At 37.9% G+C, this 20,625-nt stretch overlaps 1 protein-coding gene across 19 annotated transcripts in view; it reads right to left on the bottom strand.

Moving 5' to 3' along the window:
- The window catches only part of DNM3 (dynamin 3), a 565,070-nt gene that overhangs the window by 358,264 nt on the left and 186,181 nt on the right, over positions 1–20,625 (bottom strand). For all 19 annotated transcript variants that reach the window (XR_006213789.1, XR_006213790.1, XM_042975642.1 and 16 more), the window contains exons 5-7: positions 6,602–6,700; positions 5,849–6,009; positions 1,729–1,871 (exon numbers count right to left, since the gene is read on the bottom strand). Coding sequence is in view for 17 of the 19 variants with exons in the window: in XM_042975642.1 (XP_042831576.1) it covers positions 1,729–1,871; positions 5,849–6,009; positions 6,602–6,700 (403 nt within the window). In the remaining 2 variants the exon portion in view is untranslated. The remainder of the gene's footprint in view (positions 1–1,728; positions 1,872–5,848; positions 6,010–6,601; positions 6,701–20,625) is intronic.

The raw sequence follows: 20,625 nt of genomic DNA, 5'->3' as shown, positions 1-20,625 counted from the left end.
ACTTTTAGAAAATTTACCTCCGGCCACTCCTTTCCTCATACCCTACACTCCAGCCCCCTGGCCCACTAAAACAAACCATACCGGAGTTCACACTGTTCTCTGGTCCTCCTCTTCCACCTGACAAACTCTTCCCATACATCAGTGTCTCATTAAAGTATCTTGTTCTCTGTGAACTCACAACCTTCCTCACCTGTAACTGCTTCCTCATCTGGGCTCCCTTAACATTTTATACTTACCAGAAACATGGCATTTATCAGATTTTAACACAGTTAGTTGCTTATAGATCTGTTTCCCTTTTTCTATTGTGGCCTCTTCTTGAGGGCAAAAGTCTTTCCAGTAGGTATCAGAGAATCAGACACCAAGTGAAACACAAAGAGATGAGAGGAAAGCAAGAAGAGAGGTAGGCAGAAAGGGGAGAACGAGAGGAGAAAGGGAGAGAGGAAGGAACTGATTAGCTCCCTACAAGGGAAGAATCTAGATGTAGAAAAGTCTGTAAGCTGAGTCCAATGGAGTCAGAGGCAAGACCAGCATTTGTAAGGAGAATAGTTTCAGGTGGATGTTAAGATAATGACCTACGGCTTACACAGAAATAGCTTTCTTTTCTCTGTAACTTGAAGAGTTTTTATAGGAGCTTAACCAAAGCCAGGAATTAAAAAAAAAAAAAAAAAAAAAAAAAAACTAGGAAAGAGTTGAATCCACTCTTTCCTCTGTATGATCCTATAATATTTTTAAATAGGGAAACATAGATTGTTGCATTAAAATTTTACTTAAATAATTTGAGCATTTAGAAATATCTCTACAAAGACAGGAATTATGTCATGAATTTTAAACATCAAATGAAGGGGGGGGGGTGTATCTTGATCAAGCCTGCACAGGAAGAAGGGGGCCATAAGAGGTGACAAGCATTATCTTTGTAAATGGACTTAGGATGTTCTAGAATGTCAGCTGGGCAGGAAGTCTTCTGGTCGAGAGGAACCTGACCTAAGTTGCAGCACAGGAATAAAAAGGCAGGTGAGGCTAGGAAGGGCCAAAAAAGAGAATAAAGATAAAAGGCACAGGAGCTGGCAATTCTCTCACAACTCTGCTGCACCACCTGAGACCTCTCAGGGATAAACCTAGTAATCCAAGGGTAAGATGGAAAGATCATGAAGGAGTAAAAAGATACTTGGCAGTTTTCACATTTGTATTTTTAAACAGCTACATTAAAATCATAACCGAAAAGGAAAAAGAAATCTAAATGTGCCCTTATTGTCCATACTTTATTATTAAAGCCTTAGTTCTCATTCCACTGAAAAATGAACACGGATAAATCACGTGAAATGACTAAAATAATAAAAAGATAATAAGTACGAGTGACATCAATAGAAACAGTTGTACAATACAAATGACATTTTCAACAGGACCTTTGTCCACTTCTAAAGACTAAGAGGAAAAACTCTGCTGAGTTATCATTATTGGTTTTACTCATTTTTGGAATCCAGTTATAAAAGTACAACGAAATTGGACATGGGGATGAATAATTGGTAAATTTATAGTAAGAGAGGAAGATCCACAATTATTCTTCAAGACCACATAAAGACCTAAGGCCCATTGTCTAACATGCACCAAGTGTCATATACTTGCTTCTTCTGTTATACCTAGAAAATAGCATGACAAACAGACGGAGGCAAGAGCAAACTGAAGAAATTAGTTTCAAATGCTGAACAAGGGAAGGGAAAGGTGACTCACTGCAACAACGCTTTGGTCTTCCTGGTGGGGTCTTCGGGCTTGAAGTTTTTATGGGCTTCCACTTCATGTTCAATGGAGAGCAACTGTCCCTGTAGTTTGTTCCTGAAGTTCGGCAGGGTATCTCGAATGTGGTTGGTAAGTTGCTAAATAAAACAAAACAAAATCGTACAGATATAACATATTAAAGATTAACTCATGAGATAAAAATTGACCTTTACTGTTTCCCTAATCATTCAAAACTTAGAAATCAATTACGTATATACACTTGAGACTAACTCTGTAGGTAAATAATGAGAAGAAGCTCCAGTTCTCTCCTCCATGGCCTCAAGGACATGCTCAAAATGCCTTCAGTTGGAGTCACTCACTTGGGCTACCTCTTTATGCCTGGAAACACCCTTGTTAAAATGCACACAATGTTAATAATAAGGCTGCCTAATAACATTTTTGCATGAATTAATATATCAGATGGAACCTTAAGTTAGAATTTAGTTAGAAATGAAGGAATTGAAGACTTCTAGGTGCTGCTGGATGTTTTCAGGACCATACTGGTGGAACTCATAGGTACCTGTCAGTTGTTAACTTCTAAACTCTGCAGCTCAGACAGTGTTTCCTCTTGCCCTGCCTCTAGCGCCAGTGCAGTGGTGGGTGTTCAGGGGCTTCTGCCTTTAGCGGTTTGCATATTAAAGCTCCATGACTAGCAAAGGAAAGCTCTCTGTGCTGCTGCTGCTGCTATCTCTACCTAACCATCCACTTGGTTTCGCCGCTGAAGGTCATCTGCTGGCACCTCCAGCTCAGCAGGGTGAAAAATTCTCTGAGAGATTGTCTATGAGTACATGATTAACTAAGAAAAAAGCTTAATTAGGAAAAAAGAAAATTAATTAAGAAAAAAGGGCACCTGGATGGTTAAGTCGGTTAAGCATCTAACTTAGATTTTGGCCCAGGTCATTACCTCATGGTCGTGAGATTAAGCCCCACATGGGGCTCTGTGCTGGGTGTGGGGCCTGCTTAAGATTCTCTCTTCCTTTTCCTCTCCCCTTCCCCCACTCATGTGCACCCACGTTCGCTCACTCTCTCTCTCTCAAAAAAAAAAAAATGTGGGGTATAAACCCAGATTGGCTAGCTCTCTGCCTCATGTTCTTTCTATTACAATGCAGTTAAGCAAAAATCTGAATTAAAAGAAAAAAAAAAGATAATCTTCTTGAATCAGTTAATAAACTTGGAATTAAAAGAAAAAGAGAATGTAAACTTCACAGAAATGCAGGAAAAAGACTAATAAATTAAAAGTAAGAGGAATTGGGGAGCCTAGGTGGCTCAGTCAGTTGGGTGTCCAATTTTGGCTCAGGTTATGATTTCACATTTTGTGAGTTTGAGCCCCACTTTGGGCTCTCTGCGAGGAGCCTGCTTTGGCCCCTCTGTCTCCCTCTCTTTCTGCCTTGCCTCTCTCTCTTTTTCTCTCAAAAAAAAAAAAAAAAACATTAAAAAAAGTAAGGGGAATAAATATTCCCAGACTGACTGAAGAAACCATCTTAATCATTTTTTATGTTTATCTGAGGTTACTATACTTACTTAATTGTTGATAGTTCGTAACTATATTATACCTTTGGGCACAGTATGATGTATGTTATTACCCAGCATATGCTATTGTTATAGCTCTGAAGCAGAATGTAGAGGACTGCATTCCCAGTAGCAACATCACAAACCCCCAAGTCTAAGAGTAACAGTAACCATGAGAAACCAGTAGCCACCTGTCTGCCATGTGAGTGGTAAATGATAAAAACACATGGTTTCCACTTTTTGCTTCTTAGATATCTCAACAGCAAAGCAACACTGTGGACCACTCTTAGATTCCTAAAAAACTTCTTTCCTTGGCTTTTGTGGCCCTAGATCCTAACATTTATGGATGTACCTTCTCCATCTCCGTTGCCAAGTCATCTCCCTCCACCAGACCTGTAAATACCAACATTCCTCAAATCTGATTCCTAATCTTCTTTGTTCACACTCTGTTCTTTCCTAAAGGAATCTTATTCCACCCATAGCTTTAATAAATATCCAAACACCTGTGACTACCAAGGTGTTATCTACAGACCAGACTTTTTATTTTTGCTATAGGCATATGTATTAGACCATGGACTTTACTTCTCTTAGATGTGTCAATGACACCTCAACCCCAGCATGTCTGAAATCAAGCACCAAATCTTCCTTTCAGAGCTCTCCATCTTGGAGACCATAACAACCTGGGAACTTGGAAGTTATCTTTGACTTCATCTATCACTCACCAAAGCTAATCTACCACCAAGTTCTTGATTTTCCTAAACATTTCTCAATTCTGCTTTTTTCATCTTCACTGGCCCTAACACCAAGACCAAGCTACTATCATTTCTCATTTTGACTCCTAACTTCTCATGTCTAGTCTTGATCTTCCTACCTGCAGCTTCCATGATCATTGTTAATCCACAAATACAACTGTGTAATTTGCCTATTCAGATGTCTTAAATGACTCCCTACTGCTCTTAGGATAAGAACAAAAATCTTTAACTTGCCTACAAACATTACAGGATCCAGCCTCTGCCTACTTCTCCAAATTCATCTCTTATAACTCACTCCCTCATTCTCTGCCCTCCAGCCATAATGACATTCAATTCTTCAAAAGTGTCATGTTCTGTTCCAGTTTTTCACCATAGAAACTGTTCCCCAGGGCCCAAGGTACTGGTGCACACAGTGAATCAGCCATAAAAGTATCCTATTTTCAAACAGTTTGAAGATCCCTGAAGCAGTGAAAAAGAAGGTGATTATCCAAGAAATGAGAGATCTTCAGTACAAAATTCATTCAGTTTTCAGTCATCCAGAATCCAATTATGTCATAATTTAGGGGACATTTGTAAAACAAAATGGCCAATCATATTCTTTCTATTTTTCTAGTATTCACAACCTAATTTATTTCCAACCTTATCTTCCTAATCATCCTAATGATTTTTCTCTAAGATTTTTTTCAGTTTATTTGTGTTTTTTATAGATAAATCCAGGCATGACAGTAATAATCTAAAGAGAGTTTTACCAATACTAAATATATTTGTGGACTATTAGGGTTTTTGCATGACAAACTAATGTTCTTTCTCTAAAATACATTCATTCATGTTTGTTAAATGACACAAGCACAGCACCACCTCATGGCTTCTAAATACTCATCTACCCGTAAGTAAAAAGCACAAATTTTACATTAGTCTATGCTATGTCACAAAAAATAGAAGTATACCATTGCCTGTTTTTTTTTTTTTTTTCCCAAAACTTGTTCAATTGTTTTGCCTAAATGGTTCAGGTCCAATGTCACAAGTAGCCTGCTATTGTGTTAGTCTCTACTGACACCTTCTAGGAGCAAACAATCAGAACATGCAATAATGACTTGATTAATTGACTGTTAAAACTCATAAATAAAAGTTAAAGCATATCTTATAATTCTGTTGGTGAGAACAGCTACTCACCATTTGGTCAATGTAATCAAAACTCAGGGAGGAAGACCTGCACTCACTAAGGATGATGCTTAACTTCCCCAGGAGATGGAGAATATATGGGAAAAAAAAAGTAAAAAGTATGTACTGAGGTTTTATGGAAGAAGTATGTAAGTGCATGGAATGTTGGAAGATGGGGACCCAAGTCTATCTGTGCAGAGAAAGGGGTTAATCTGGAAAAACTTCTTAGATGAATGGAGATCAATGAGCTTACAAGGATTTCTAACTTAGGGAAATCTAAGCTAACTATTACATGCTGACATTTTGAAACCAGATCCCAACAAATCAACCTTTCAGAAATATACAAGTTTAATTTCTTAAGATAACTACATATTGTGAGTAAAATGAGCGCTGATGTATACCCTTGTTTACTGTTCCTAAATAAGTATATACTTCTGCTTTGAGCAGTATTATCTGAATAACATTAAAGCAGATTCTACTCACTGAGAACAGTAGGAGTGTGGAACTAAATATTCACATTCGTTTTTTAATTCATATCATTTAAGCTGAATGTTTTATTTTGGAAAAAAAATGAATATTAAAATGAAATACAAATTCTAATAGTGACTTACATATTTCATAATTGTTCTTGTTGCTTGAGAAAACATTTTTACCTGATTAAGGACCTTCTGCAGGTGTGGGGTCCCCATCCTATCAGCAATATGTCTGTAAGCTGGGTGTGAGAGGAAAAATTTCCTTTCCGCCAACATGGCAGCCTTAATGTCCTTCTTCCCATCTATGTCCTTCTGGCTTCTGTTTACCACCCCCACGTAACCTGAAACACAACACATACAATGGGGTTTGGAATACTTTTTGTTGTTTATTCTGGGAGGATTTCAAGGCTCTTGAAGAGGCTGAATAAGCCAGGCAAAATTATTTTTAAGGACTCAAGAATTGAACCCTTTACGAACTCAGTTTGAGACACCAGTATTTAACAAAGGCTGATTCGTGTGGCTAATGATAATTTCTTAGCATTAACACAATAATGTCTTTTGCCCTTAAAAGCTCTGTACATTTTAATACAGTGTGTCTCTTAGCAGTTTTGTCATATGGCGGGCAAGTAAATAAGTCACACTTAAAACAGAACAGTATATATTTATGCAGTCAATGATGAATATTTATACCCCCCTTCAAACCCTTCCTTTTCCTGTTTTCCTATTCCTATTATTTTAAGAAATAGTTCTCCTATTGGATCATTTTTAATATATCACTTGGGAACATTATGCCACTCCATAAAAAGTATAACTAATCATGAATACATTATTCCTCACAACTGTGAAGGCATAAAGCCAAGCTTTGCATTGGTTTCCCAATCATTTCTCTGCTACATCATCAAAGCAAATCCTGTATAGGACACAGTACATTACCCCTGCGAAGAGGCAGAAGCTTGTTCTCCAGAACATCCCTGGCATCTGTTCCTTCATCCATAAGATCCAATTTGGTGATGACTCCAATGGTTCTTAAACCTGTATCACAAACCAACCCACTTTATTACACAGTATGCAGAAGACTAACAAATTTTAGAGACATATATGTCCCAAGACTAAATGCAAGGTACTCATATTTCTGGTCCTTTTCCTGTTCCTCTCTCTTATTTTATTTTCTGATCCACTGCTATCCCAGTCTGGTAAATTTTGATGTGATGAGCAGGAGAGTTTTAAAATTACCCATCCAAGGGGCACCTGGGTGGCTCAGTTGGTTAAGCATCCAACTCTTGGTTTGGGCTCAGGTCATGCATGATCTCACAGTTTGTGAGTTCGAGCCCTGAATAACAGGCTCTGCGCTGGTGGCACAAAGCTTGCTTGGGATTCTTTCTCTCTCTCTCTCTCTCTCTCTCTCTCTCTGTCTTCTTCTCTCTGCCCCTCCCTCTATCTCAAAAATAAATAAACATTTAAGATAAAATAAAATAAAACCACCCATTCATAATATCACCACAATAATTTTAAATATATGAGTTTATTTTTGTACCATGTATATATGGAAATTATACATTTAAAATTTTCCTCCAAGGTCCTACACATGATATGGGTGCTTTAATTTTTTTATGTATTACTTTACTGAAAACAAACAAGTAGGGTACACATGGACCAATGAAGAGAGTGTATCATAAATCAAAGCTTATTATTGATCCATTTCTGAGCACTTGACACACAAATTATAAGAAAATTAGGTATAGGATAGTGTCATCACTAAAAATAAAGTTTCAAGTCTCACAGCATTCCCTGTTCCTCAGAAAAAAAAAATATGACTTAACGGAAAGAAGACCAAACTAGGAATCCTGAGGCTTGGATTCTAGTCTCAAGGAAAGTCATTTAAGTCATTTAACTCTCTTCTCTGGGTCTCAGTTTTCTTCATCTATAATATAAAGAGTTGGAAACTACAATTTCCAAGGTATAGAATAAAATAATGTGGGGTGCCTGGGTGGCTCAGTCGGTTAAGCGGCCGACTTCAGCTCAGGTCATGATCTCGCGGTCCGTGAGGGCTGTGAATTCGAGCCCCGCGTCGGGCTCTGTGCTGACAGCTCAGAGCCTGGAGCCTGTTTCAGATTCTGTGTCTCCCTCTCTCTGACCCTCCCCTGTTCATGCTCTGTCTCTCTCTGTCTCAAAAATAAATAAATGTTAAAAAAAAAAATTAAAAAAAAAATAATGTAATAAAATAATGTAAAAACCTAAACATTTTACGTAGCACACCAGATACATTGTTTTTGCCCATTGCTCCCTTCACTAGATAAAATAAACAATATTTGCCTAGTGATTCAAATCTTTAAGTGCATTCTTTGGACTCCCAGTTAAACATGATAAAGTGAACACACACCTTTATCTTTTTACCTGAAAGCACTCTAAAATGGCTAATATTTATTAGGTCAGCTATGGTTTTACATGCTTTATATGTCTTAAATCATTTACTCTAAAAAAAATCATCTAATCTTAAAAAGGACTCCAACTACTATTTTTTTAAGATGAGGAAACTAAGGCAGGAAGAGGTTAAGTAACTTTCTCAAGGTCATACATGGGTCTAGGCATCCAGAACCCATGCAATATACTGCCTCTCACAATAAAAAGAATTTTAAAAATAAAAAAGGTTTAAAACAAGAAAGTAAAAAAAAAAAATGGGAGAGAACTGAAGAAAAATTTTGAAAATGGAAACCCAGCAGGATGACTGCTAACTAACTTAACAGACTAGCCTAAGAGGAAAACTGCATCCAAGAAAGCCAATGACAGGAGAAGCCCAGAAGCAGGATAATTTACATCACAGCCTCTCAGAAAGGTTCAGGGAAACGAATAGCTCTGACAATAATGGAGAGCAGTGGTGGCAGCTGAGGCTGAAAACAAGAGCTCTGGATGAAAGCAGTAAGATTTCCATGGATAACACAGCTAAAAGCCACCCTGGTCCATCTTGGCAGGAGAGTGCAGATTTACTCTCTGGAAACACTGAACTATGGAAAACTGAACTAATGGGCACCTGGCCCAGTTCGAGGGCGTCAGGTATTAAAAGAGGGTGATTAAAGTGAAATTCCACATACTGAATGGCGAGACCTCTCTCCTCAGTCCAGTTTAGGAAAAAGCTGGATGGCAGAATTTAACCCCCCAAGCAGGAAACTGGAACAACTCGGTCTGGGGAAATTTACCATTCTAAGAGGAAAACATAGATATTGAAATTCAGAGGAACTCTGATCAAGACAGCCCAATAAATCATCCTACTGCAAAGCCTCTAACTCCTTTGGCCAAGCACACCCACAGAGAGTGGGTTGCCAAGCACACCCAATCACCTAGTACTCTTTCACTTTTGAATATAAATCAGTAAGTGTAGGCTACCATCTGTCATAATACAAATTTATTATATTATTGACTATTCTCCTTACACTGTACTTTTCATTCATGTGACTTATTTTACCATTCTGTGATATATATAATTGTAGAATCGCTATGTTGTACACCTGAAACTAATATAATATTGTATGTCAACTATGCTTTGATAAAAAATAAATATTAAAAAAAATAATTTTATTTATTTTTTAAAAAAATTTTTTTAACGTTTATTTATTTTTGAGACAGAGACAGAGCATGAACAGGGGAGGGGCAGAGAGAGAGGGAGACACAGAATCTGAAACAGGCTCCAGGCTCTGAGCTGTCAGCACAGAGCCTGACGCGGGGCTCAAACTCACGGACCGTGAGATCATGACCTGAGCCGAAGTCGGACGCTTAACCGACCAAGCCACCCAGGTGCCCCTAAAAAAAATAATTTTAAACGTGAGTGGATAGCAAGGAGAGTCTTTGAGACCAAAACAAACAAAAGTTGTAAAACAGAACAGGAGAAAACAAAGATAATGCAAAACATGGAAGAAAACTTTATTATTTTTATTAATATCCTCAGAAAGAAAGGAGAGGTCATTGTATTCATTGAATAAGAACAGAATGTCATAAAAGGAAACATTCAAACAAACGAAAGAGATTCTCAGTAACTAAAAGTATGAGTAGAAATTTTAAAAAATGTTAGTCACATGGTTGGTGTACCTAGTTAGAAACTCTTCCAGAAAACAAAAGAAATAGAAGTAAATAATAGAAAAAGAAAAACTTCTTTAAAACTAGAGAAATAATCCAGAAGATCCAATATCTGAATAATTGGCATTCCAGAAAAACAGAGAAGATGAAACAGAAATAATTGGTGGGGTGGGGACATACTATTGAAGAAAATATCTTATAAGTAAAAGATGAAATTATGCATTGAATGAACCCATCAAGTGTCCAACACAATATGAAAAACACACACAATACGGCATATCAGTATAAGATTTCAAATGCTGGCAACAAATGAAATATGCTAATAAGCTCATAATGAACTTAAGGTGAGAGCATGACAAAAGAAAGTTTGGGAATTATTACAGCATCCGACTTCCCAGCAACAAATTGGAAACTAAAACTCAATAGAGTGTTGTTTCCAAAATTCTGAGGGTAAAATTATTTCTAGCCTGGAATTCTAAACTATCAATAAATGTGACAGTAGAAAAAGATATTTTCAGACTTGCAGAATATCAAAATATTTTACTTCCCTTTCTCTTTTTCTTTGGAAACTACTAAAAGGTGTGGTCCACCAAACATGGGAAACAAACTGACAGAGAAGTAAAGAGATCTAGGAAGGAAGAAATATAATATAACCAAGAAAAGAAGGGACTTTTCAGGATGGTGTGGATCCCAGTACTAGGCTAGAAGAACAATCAGTATCTTTTAGAATGAGAGGGCGCAGATTACTGAAAAAATGTGTTTCCCCACCAAAAAAAAAAAAAAACAATGAAGGTGATAGAATACCTAATGCCTACAATGTTTTAAGGTATTAAAAGATATAGACTCCTGAAGGAGAGGCTGAGAAAGCACTGGTGATGGATATATAGAAGACTATGCAAACAAACAAAAAGAGAGACAACCATCAACCTTGAAGACAGCAATATCATGTAAGAAAGGAAATGTAATCATAATTGACACATGGCTCAGCTGCAAATGATATTTTCAGAATCATAAATATTTAAATATAATTATATTAGTAGAACATGGGAAGGTAAGTGTATATGTGTATGGTCAGTATAAGTGGGTACGGGAGAGAGATATAGGACAGCTAAATCCTTCTCTACAGTAAAGAGTCAAAAGTGAATATCTAAAAATAAAAAATGAAGAAACAGTAGTACAAACAGATTACACAGAAATATGGATGTAAATACCAAAAGAAAGCTAAAAGGATTGAAAGTGATAGACTCTACAAATCAGTAATCAAGAGTCATGAGGAGTGGGCAAGGGACTAACAGTTTTTGTTAAGTGTGGAACTTATTTTTGGAACTTATTTTTTTAATTATGTATATTTATAATGTAATAAAAATAAAAGTGAAAGTTTAAAAGTTTTTTCTTTACTATTCCTTTATTTCTGCAAAGGCAGAGAAGTCTATGCTTAGCGGTGTACTGCAAAGGAGATACCAAAGGAGATTATTTCTTTTCACATTTAGTTATACAAATAGGCAGCTTAAAAAATAATCAATGAACTCCTGCTGGTGGACTCAAGACCTACACTCAAAAAGCCATTGCCAAAAGAGATTCAAAGGCAGCATGTTTCCAAAGCACTTCACTGGGAATCTAAACACTCAGATAAAAATAATAATAGAGACCATGAATTGAGTCTTGATTATGTGGTGGACATACACTTGAAACAACTCTATGAGATAGGTACTACTATCTCAATTGCACAGATGAGGAAGTGAGATTGGGAGAGGAAAAGCACACTTACCTAAAGGCTTACAGACTGTAGGGTGTGGAATCCAGGCAACCTAATTTCATTTTTTTTAAATTTTTTAAAATGTTTACTTATTTTGAGAGAGAGAGAGAGAGAGAGAGCAAGAGAGCATGAGCAGGGGAGGGGCAGAAAGAGAGAGAGACACAGAATCCAAAGCAGGCTCCAGGCTCCGAGCTGTCAGCACAGTGTCTGATGCAGGGCCCAAACTCATGAACCGTGAGATCATGACCTAAGTCTAAGTAAGACACTTAACCAACTGAGCCACCCAGAGGCCCCTAATTCCATTTTTAATCACCATATTTTTCTGCCTCCCGGTTCTTAGCTAGTTTCTACATGTGATGAGCTCTGTTATTTGGCAAGTTAGTTATATCATCTATGCCTACATATCTGGATGTAGAACTAAAAGATTACCAGCCGGAAGGGGCCAACATGGCGGAGAAGTAGGGGATCTGAAGTTCCCTCATCTCTCAAATACAGCAGTGTTGAGGCCAAAGGACTTTGAACTCCAAGAGTCCAGGCAGCAAAGTGACTGAGATACCTCCAGGGACTCACTGGGACAACCTGATGGGCCACAGGGGCATGACTGAGAACTGGGAGAGATAAAACGGCAGAGGAATGGAGGGGAGGGATCTCTCTCTGTGGAGAGACAAAGGGAAGAGAAAGAGGCTGAGGAAGCATAAGACTGCATCTGGACAAGAGAAAAACTACGGACCGGGATGGAGAAAGATCCACTCTCCCAACTGTGGGGCTTTCTCCAGACCGGGGCTGGCTGCCCTGATCGTGCACCTGGGGAGGAGGGGAGCCAGCCCCGGCTGGGTAAATAGTTCAGAGGTGCAGTCCACAGTGGGAGAAAGCAATCCCCTCCCTGGAGTGCTGTGGGAAGAAGATCTATATCCATTCAAAGGGCAAAGGCTGTCTGCACCAGCCAGCCATAGACCATATAGTTGGCGGCGCAGAGTGGCACTTCCTCCAAACCGGGGTCAGATGGAGTAGGAACCTTAAAGACATCGGGGTTTAAGTCCCAACTGAGTGCCAGGGAGGCGCGGGAGTCAGCTGAGGGGGAAAAAGGCACTGTGAGCCCCAAACTAGGAATCTTTAAGACCTCCGGGTTTAAATCCCATCCAAGCAATGGGGAGGCGCAGGAGCTGGTGGAGGAGGACAAACTGCGTCCTTTACGCCTGCAGCACAGTGAGGAAGGCCTGAACAGAGTGGTTTGGGACACTGGGTCCATGAAGGAGACACTGGGATGTCGCCATTTTCCTCCACATTCTCGCTGACACTTGTTTCTTGTGCTTTTGCTTTTAGCCATTTGATAGGTATGAGGTGATATTTCATTGTAGTTTTGATTTCTATTTCCCTGATGATGAGTGATGTTGAGCATCTTTTCATGTGTCTATTGGCCATCTGTATATCTTCTTTGGAGAAATGTCTGTTCATGTCTTCTGCCAATTTTTAATAAGATTATTTCTTTTTTAGGTATTGAGTTGTATCAGTTCTTAAATATTTTGGATACTCACCCTTTATCAGGTTTGTTGTCTGCAAGTATCTTCTCCCATTCCATAGGTTGACTGTTAGTTTTGTTGATTGTTTCCTTTACTGCAGAAACTTTTTATTTTGATGGAGTCCCAATAGTTTATTTTTGCTTTTATTTCCCTTGCTTCAGGAGACATATCTAGAAAAATGTTGCTACAGCAATGTCAGAGATTACTACCCATGCTTTCTTCAAGGATTTTTATGGTTTCTGGTCTCACATTTAGGTCTTTAAACCATTTTGAGTTTATTTTTGTGTATAGTGAAGAATGTGGTCCAGCTTCATTCTTTTGCATGTGGCTGTCCAGTTTTCCTAACACCATCTGTTGAAGAGACTGTCTTTTTCCCATTGTATATTCCATTCCTCCTTTATCAAAGATTAATTGACCATATAATTGTAGATTTATCTCTGGGTTTTCTGTTCCATTCCATTGATCTATGTGTCTGTTTTTATCCCAGTACCACACTGTTTTAATTATAACTGCTTTGTAATATAACTTGAAATTTGGAATTGTGGTACCTCCAATTTTGTTTTTCTTTTTCAAGATTGCTTTGGCTATTCCAGGTATTTTGTGGGTCTATACAAATTTTAGGATTGTTTGTTCTAGTTCTGTGAAAAAATGCTGTTGGCATTTTGATGAGGATTGCATGAAATCTGTAGATTGCTTTATGTAGTATGGGCATTTTAATAAATATTGTTTCTTCCAACACATGAGCATGGTATATCTTTCCATTTCTTTGCACCATCTTGAATTTCTTTATTCAGTGTTTTACAGTTTTCAGAGCACAGGTCTTTCATCTCCTTGGTTAAGTTTATTCCTGGATATTTTATTGTTTTGGATGCAGTTGTGAATGGGCATGTTTTCTTAATTTCACTTTCTGCTCCTTCATTATTAGTGTATAAGAATGAAACAGATTTGTGTACATCGATTTCATATCCTGCAACTTTACTGATTTCATGTATCAGTTCTAGTAGTTTTTTGGTAGAGTCTTTAGGGTTTTCTACATATAGTATCATGTAATCTGAAAATAATGACAGTTTTACTTCTTCCTTACCAATATGGATGCCTTTTATTTCCTTATGTTGTCTAATTTCTGTTGAGGACTTCCAGTACCATGTTGAATAAAAGTGGTGAGAGTGGGCATCCTTGCCTTATTCCTGACCTTAAGGGAAAGTCTCTCAGCTTTTTTACCATTGATAGGATATTGGCTGTGTGTCTTTCAATATAAGGCTTTTATTATGTTGAGGTATGTTCCCTCTAGACCTCCTTTGCAGAGGGTTTTTATAATGAGTGGATGTTGTACTTTGTCAAATGGTTTTTGTGCATCTATTAAAATAATCATATGGTCTTTATCCTTTCTCTTATTGATGTGACATGTCACATTGATTGTTTTACAAATATTGAACCACCTTTGCATCCCGGGAATAAATCTCACTTGATTGTGATATATAATTTTTTAAATACATTGTTCGATTCACTTTGCTAATATTTTGTTGAGTATTTTTTCATCTATATTCGTGAGAGATACTTCACTGTAGTTCTCTTTTTTTGTGAAGTGCTGTCTATCTGGTTTTAGTATCAGAGTGGTACTGGCATCACAGAATGAATTTGGAAGCCTTCCTTCCTCTTGTATTTTTTCATAGTTTGAGAAGGAATAGGTATTAATCTTCTTTTTGAATTTTCTTTTTTTTTAAGTTTATTATTTTGAGAGAGAGAGCATGCAAGCAGGGGAGGGGCATACATAGAGGGAGAGAGAGAGAATCCCAAGCAGGCACTGCACCATCAAGCATGGAACCTGATGTGGGGCTTGAACTCATGAACCACGAGGTCATAACCTGAGCCGAAACCAAGTGTTGAACGCTAAACCAAATGAGCCACCCAGGTCCCAGGTATTAACTCTTCCTTAAATGTTTAGTAGAGGGGTGCCTGGGTGGCTCAGTTGGTTGAGAATCCAACTCTTGTTTTTGGCTCAGGTCATGATCCCAGGGTTGTGTGATTAAGCCCCATGTTGAGTTCTCAGCTAAGCATGGAGCGTGCTTAAGATTCTCTTTCTCTCTCCCTCTGCCCCTGCTTGTGCTCTCTCTCTAAAATAAAAGAAAGAAAGAAGGAAAGAAAGAAGGAAAGAAAGAAAGAAAGAAAGAAAGAAAGAAAGAAAGAAAGAAAGAAAGAAAGAAAGCAACAAAGAAAGAAAAAGAAAAAGAGAAGGAGTGTTTGGTGGATTGGTAGCTGTCTGGTCCTGGACTTTTGTTTTGGGGAGTTTTTTGATTACTGATTCAATTTCATTGCAGTAATCAGTCTGTTCAACTTTTCTATTTCTTTCTGATTTAGTTTGGTAGGCTACAGGTTTCTAGGAATTTATCCATTTCTTCTAAGTTGTCTAATTTGTTGGCATATAACTTTCCTAATATTCTGTTACAGTTCTTTGTAATTTCTCCTCTTTCATTAGTGATTTTGTTTATATGGGTCCTTTCTTTTTTGATGAGTCTTCCTAAAGATTCATCAATTTTGTTGGTCTTTTCAAAGAAACATCTCCTGGTTTCATTGATCACTTCAACTGTTTTTTAGTTTCTATTTTGTTTATTTCTTTTTTTTAATATGAAATTTATTGTCAAATTGGTTTCCATACAACACCCAGTGCTCATCCCAACAGGTGCCCTCCTCAATACCCATCACCCACCCTCCCCTCCATCCCACCCCCCCATCAACCCTCAGTTTTTTCTCAGTTTTTAAGAGTCTCTTATGCTTTGGCTCCCTCCCTCTCTAACTTCTTTTATTCTCCTTCCCCTCCCCCATGATCTTCTGTTATGTTTCTCAGGATCCACATAAGAGTGAAAACATATGGTATCTGTCATTCTCTGTATGGCTTATTTCACTTAGCATCACACTCTCCAGTTCCATCCACGTTGCTACAAAGGGTCATATTTCATTCTTTCTCATTGCCACGTAGTACTCCATTGTGTATATAAACCACAATTTCTTTATCCATTCATCAGTTGATGGACATTTAGGCTCTTTCCACAATTTGGCTATTGTTGAGAGTGCTGCTATAAACATTGGGGTACAAGGGCCCCTATGCATCAGCACTCCTGTATCCCTTGGGTAGATTCCTAGCAGTGCTATTGCTGGGTCATAGGGTAGATCTGTTTTTAATTTTTTGAGAAACCTCAACACTGTTTTCCAGAGTGGCTGCACCAGTTTGCATTCCCACCAACAGTGCAAGAGGGTTCCCATTTCTCCACATCCTCGCCAGCATCTCGTCAGCATTTCCTGAGTTGTTCATTTTAGCCGCTCTGACTGGCATGAAGTGGTATCTGAGTGTGGTTTTGATTTGTATTTCCCTGATGAGGAGTGACGTTGAGCATCTTTTCATGTGTCTGTTAGCCATCTGGATATCTTCTTTGGAAAATGTCTATTCATGTCTTCTGCCCATTTCTTCACTGGATTGTTTGCTTTTCGGGTGTGGAGTTTGGTGAGTTCTTTATAGATTTTGGACACTAACCCTTTATCCGATATGTCATTTGCAAATATCTTTCTCATTCCATCAGTTGCCTTTTAGTTTTGTTGATTGTTTCCTTTGCAGTGCAGAAGCTTTTCATCTTGACGAGATCCCAACAGTTCATTTTTGCTTTTAATTCCCTTGCCTTTGTGGATGTGTCAAGTAAGAAATGGCTGCGGCTGAGGTCAGAGAGGTTTTTTCCTGCTTTCTCCTGTAGGGTTTTGAGGGTTTCCTGTCTCACATTTAGGTCTTTCATCCATTTTGAGTTTATTTTTGTGACTGGTGTAAGAAAGTGGTCTAGTTTCATTCTTCTGCATGTTGATGTCCAGTTCTCCCAGCACCACTTGCTAAAGAGACTGTCTTTTTTCCATTGGACACTCTTTCCTGCTTTGTCAAAGAGTAGTTGGCCATACATATGTGGGTCCAATTCTGGAGTCTCTATTCTATTCCATTGGTCTATGGGTCTGTTTTTGTGTCAATGCCATGCTGTCTTGATGATTACAGCTTTGTAGTAGAGGCTAAAGTCTGGGATTGTGATGCCTCCCACTTTGGTTTTCTTCTTCAATATTACTTTGCCTATTCAGGGTCTTTTGCGGTTCCATACAGATTTTAGGATTGTTTGTTCTAGCTTTGAGAAGAATGCCAGTGCAATTTTGATTGGGATTGCACTGAATGTGTAGATTGCTTTGGGTAGTATTGACATTTTAACAATATTTATTCTTCCAATCCATGAGCACGGAATGTTTTTCCATTTCTTTATATCTTCTTCAATTTCCTTCATAAGCTTTCTATAGTTTTCAGCATACAGATCTTTTACATCTTTGGTTAGATTTATTCCTAGGTATTTTATGATTCTTGGTGCAGTTGTGAATGGGATAAGTTTCTTGATTTGTCTTTCTGTTGCTTCACTATTGGTGTACAAAAATGCAACTGATTTCTGTACATTGATTTTGTATCCTGCAACTTTGCTGAATTCATGTATCGGTTCTAGTAGACTTTTGGTGGAGTCTGTCGGGTTTTCCATGTATAATATCACGTCATCTGCAAAATGTGAAAGCTTGACTTCATCTTTGCCAATTTTGATGCCTTTGATTTCCTTCTGTTGTCTGATTGCTGATGCTAGAACTTCCAACACTACGTTAAACAACAGCGGTGAGAGTGGACATCCCTGTCACGTTCCTGATCTGAGAGGGAAAGCTCTCAGTTTTTCCCCATTGAAGTTGATATTAGCTGTGGGCTTTTCATGTATGGCTTTTATGATGTTTAAGTATGTTCCTTCTATCCCGACTTTCTTGAGGGTTTTTATTAAGAAAGGATGCTGAATTTTGTCAAATGCTTTTTCTGCATCCATTCACAGGATCATATGATTCTTATTCTTTCTTTTATTAATGTGATGTATCACATTGATTGATTTGCAAATATTGAACCAGGCCTGCAGCCGAGGAATGAATCCCACTTGATCATGGTGAATAATTCTGTTTATATGCTGTTGAATTTGATTTGCTAGTATCTTGTTGAGAATTTTTGCATCCATGTTCATCAGGGATATTGGCCTGTAATTCTCCTTTTTTGTGGGGGTCTCTGTCTGGTTTGAGAATCTAGGTAATGCTGGCTTCATAGAATGAGTCTGGAAGTTTTCCTTCCCTTTCTATTTTTTGGAACAGCTTGAGAAGGATATGTGTTTGCTCTGCTTTAAATGTCTGGTAGAATTCCCCTGGGAAGCCATCTGGCCCAGGACTCTTATTTGTTGGGAGATTTTTGATAACTGATTCAATTTCTTCACTGGTTATGGGTGTGTTCAAATTTTCTATTTCTTCCCATTTGAGTTTCAGTAGTGTGTGGGTATCTAGGAATTTGTCCACTTCTTACAGGCTGTCCAGTTTGTTGGCATATAATTTTTCATAGTATTCCCTGGTAATTGCTTGTATTTCTGAGGGATTGGTTGTAATAATTCCATTTCATTCGTTATTTTATTTATTTGGTTCCTCTGTCTTTTCTTTTTGAGAAGCCTGGCTAGAGGTTCATCAATTTTGTTTATTTTTTCAAAAAACCATCTCTTGGTTTCATTGATCTGCTCTACAGTTTTTTTAGATTCTATATTGTTTATTTATGCTCTGATCTTTATTATTTCTCTCCTTCTGCTGGGTTTGGGGTGTCTTTGCTGTTCTGCTTCTAGTTCCTTTAGGTGTGCTGTTAGATTTTGTATTTGGGATTTTTCTTGTTTTTGAGATAGGCCTGGATTGCAGTGTACTTTCTTCTTAAGACTGCCTTTGCTGCATCCCAAAGCATTTGGATTGTTGTATTTTCATTTTCATTTGTTTCCATATATTTTTAAATTTCTTCTCTAATTGCCTGGCTGACCCATTCATTCTTTAGTAGGATATTCTTTAACCTCCATGCATTTGGAGGTTTTCCAAACTTTTTCCTGTGGTTGATTTCAAGTTTCATAGCATTGTGGTCTGAAAGTGTGCATGGTATGATCTCAATTCTTGTATACTTATGAAGGGCTGTTTTGTGACCCAGTATGTGATCTATCTTGGAGAACGTTCCATGTGCACTCGAGAGAAAGTATATTCTGTTGCTTTGGGATGCAGAGTTCTAAATATATCTGTCAAGCCCATCTGATCCAATGTATCATTCAGGGCCCTTGTTTCTTTACTGATCCCTGTGTCTGGATGATCTATCAATTGTTGTAAGTGGAGTATTACAGTCCCCTGCAATTACCACATTTTTATCCATAAGGTTGCTTATGTTCGTGATTATTTGTTTTATATATTTGAGGGCTCCCGTATTTGGCGCATAGACATTTATAATTGTTAGTCCTTCTTGATGGATAGACCCTGTAATTATTATATAATGCCCTTCTTCATCTCTTGTTACAGCCTTTAATCTAAAGCCTAGTTTGTCCAATATAAGTATGGCTATTCCAGCCTCCTTTTGACTTCCAGTTGCATAACAGATAGTTCTCCATCCCCTCACTTTCAATCTGAAGGTGTCCTCAGGTCTAAAATGAGTCTCTTGTAGACAGCAAATAGATGGGTCTTGTTTTTTTTATCCATTCTGATACCTTATGTCTTTTGGTTGGAGCATTTAGTCCATTTACATTCAGTGTTATTATTGAAAGATATGGGTTTAGAGTCATTGTGATGTCTGTAGGTTTCATGCTTGTAGTGATGTCTCTGGTCCTTTGTTGTCCTTGCAACATTTCACTCACAGAATCCCCCTTCGGATCTCTTGTAGGGCTGGTTTAGTTATGATGAATTCCTTCAGTTTTTGTTTGTGTGGGAAGACCTTTATCTCTCCTTCTATTCTGAATGACAGACTTGCTGGATAAAGGATTCTTAGCTGCATATTTTTTTCTGCTCATCACATTGAAGATTTCCTGCCATTCCTTTCTGGCCTGCCAAGTTTCAGTGGATAGGTCTGTCACTAGTCTTATGGGTCTCCCTTTGTAGGTTAGTGCATGTTTATCCCTAACTGCTTTCAGAATTTTCTCTTTATCCTTGTATTTTGCCAGTTTCACTATGATATGTTGTGCAGAAGATCGATTCAAGTTATGTTTGAAGGAAGTTCTCTGTGCCTCTTGGATTTCAATGCCTTTTTCCTTCCCCAGATCAGGGAAGTTCTCAGCTATGATTTGTTCAAGTACAGCTTCAGCCCCTTTCTCTCGCTCTTCCTCTTCTGGAATTCCTATTATACGGATATTGTTCTGTTTGATTGCATCACTTAGTTCTCTAATTCTCCCCTCATACTCCTGGATTTTTTTTAATCTTTTTCTCAACGTCCTCTTTTTCCATAATTTTATCTTCTAATTCACCTATTCTCTCCACTGCCTCTTTAATCTGTGCTATGGTCGCCTCCATTTTATTTTGCACCTCATTTATAGCATTTTTTAGCTCCTCATGACTATTTCTTAGTCCCTTGATCTCTGTAACAATAGATTCTCTGCTGTCCTCTATGCTTTTTTCAAGCCCAGTGATTAATTTTATAACTACTATTCTAAATTCTTGTTCCGTTATATCACTTAAATCATTTTTGATCAATTCGTTATCTGTTGCTACTTCCTGGAGTTTTTTTGAGGAGAGTT

This window comes from Panthera tigris, chromosome F3, assembly GCF_018350195.1.
Source record: "Panthera tigris isolate Pti1 chromosome F3, P.tigris_Pti1_mat1.1, whole genome shotgun sequence".
In the NCBI taxonomy this organism is placed as follows: Eukaryota; Metazoa; Chordata; class Mammalia; order Carnivora; family Felidae; genus Panthera; species Panthera tigris.
This window is presented reverse-complemented; position numbering and strand designations above follow the sequence as displayed.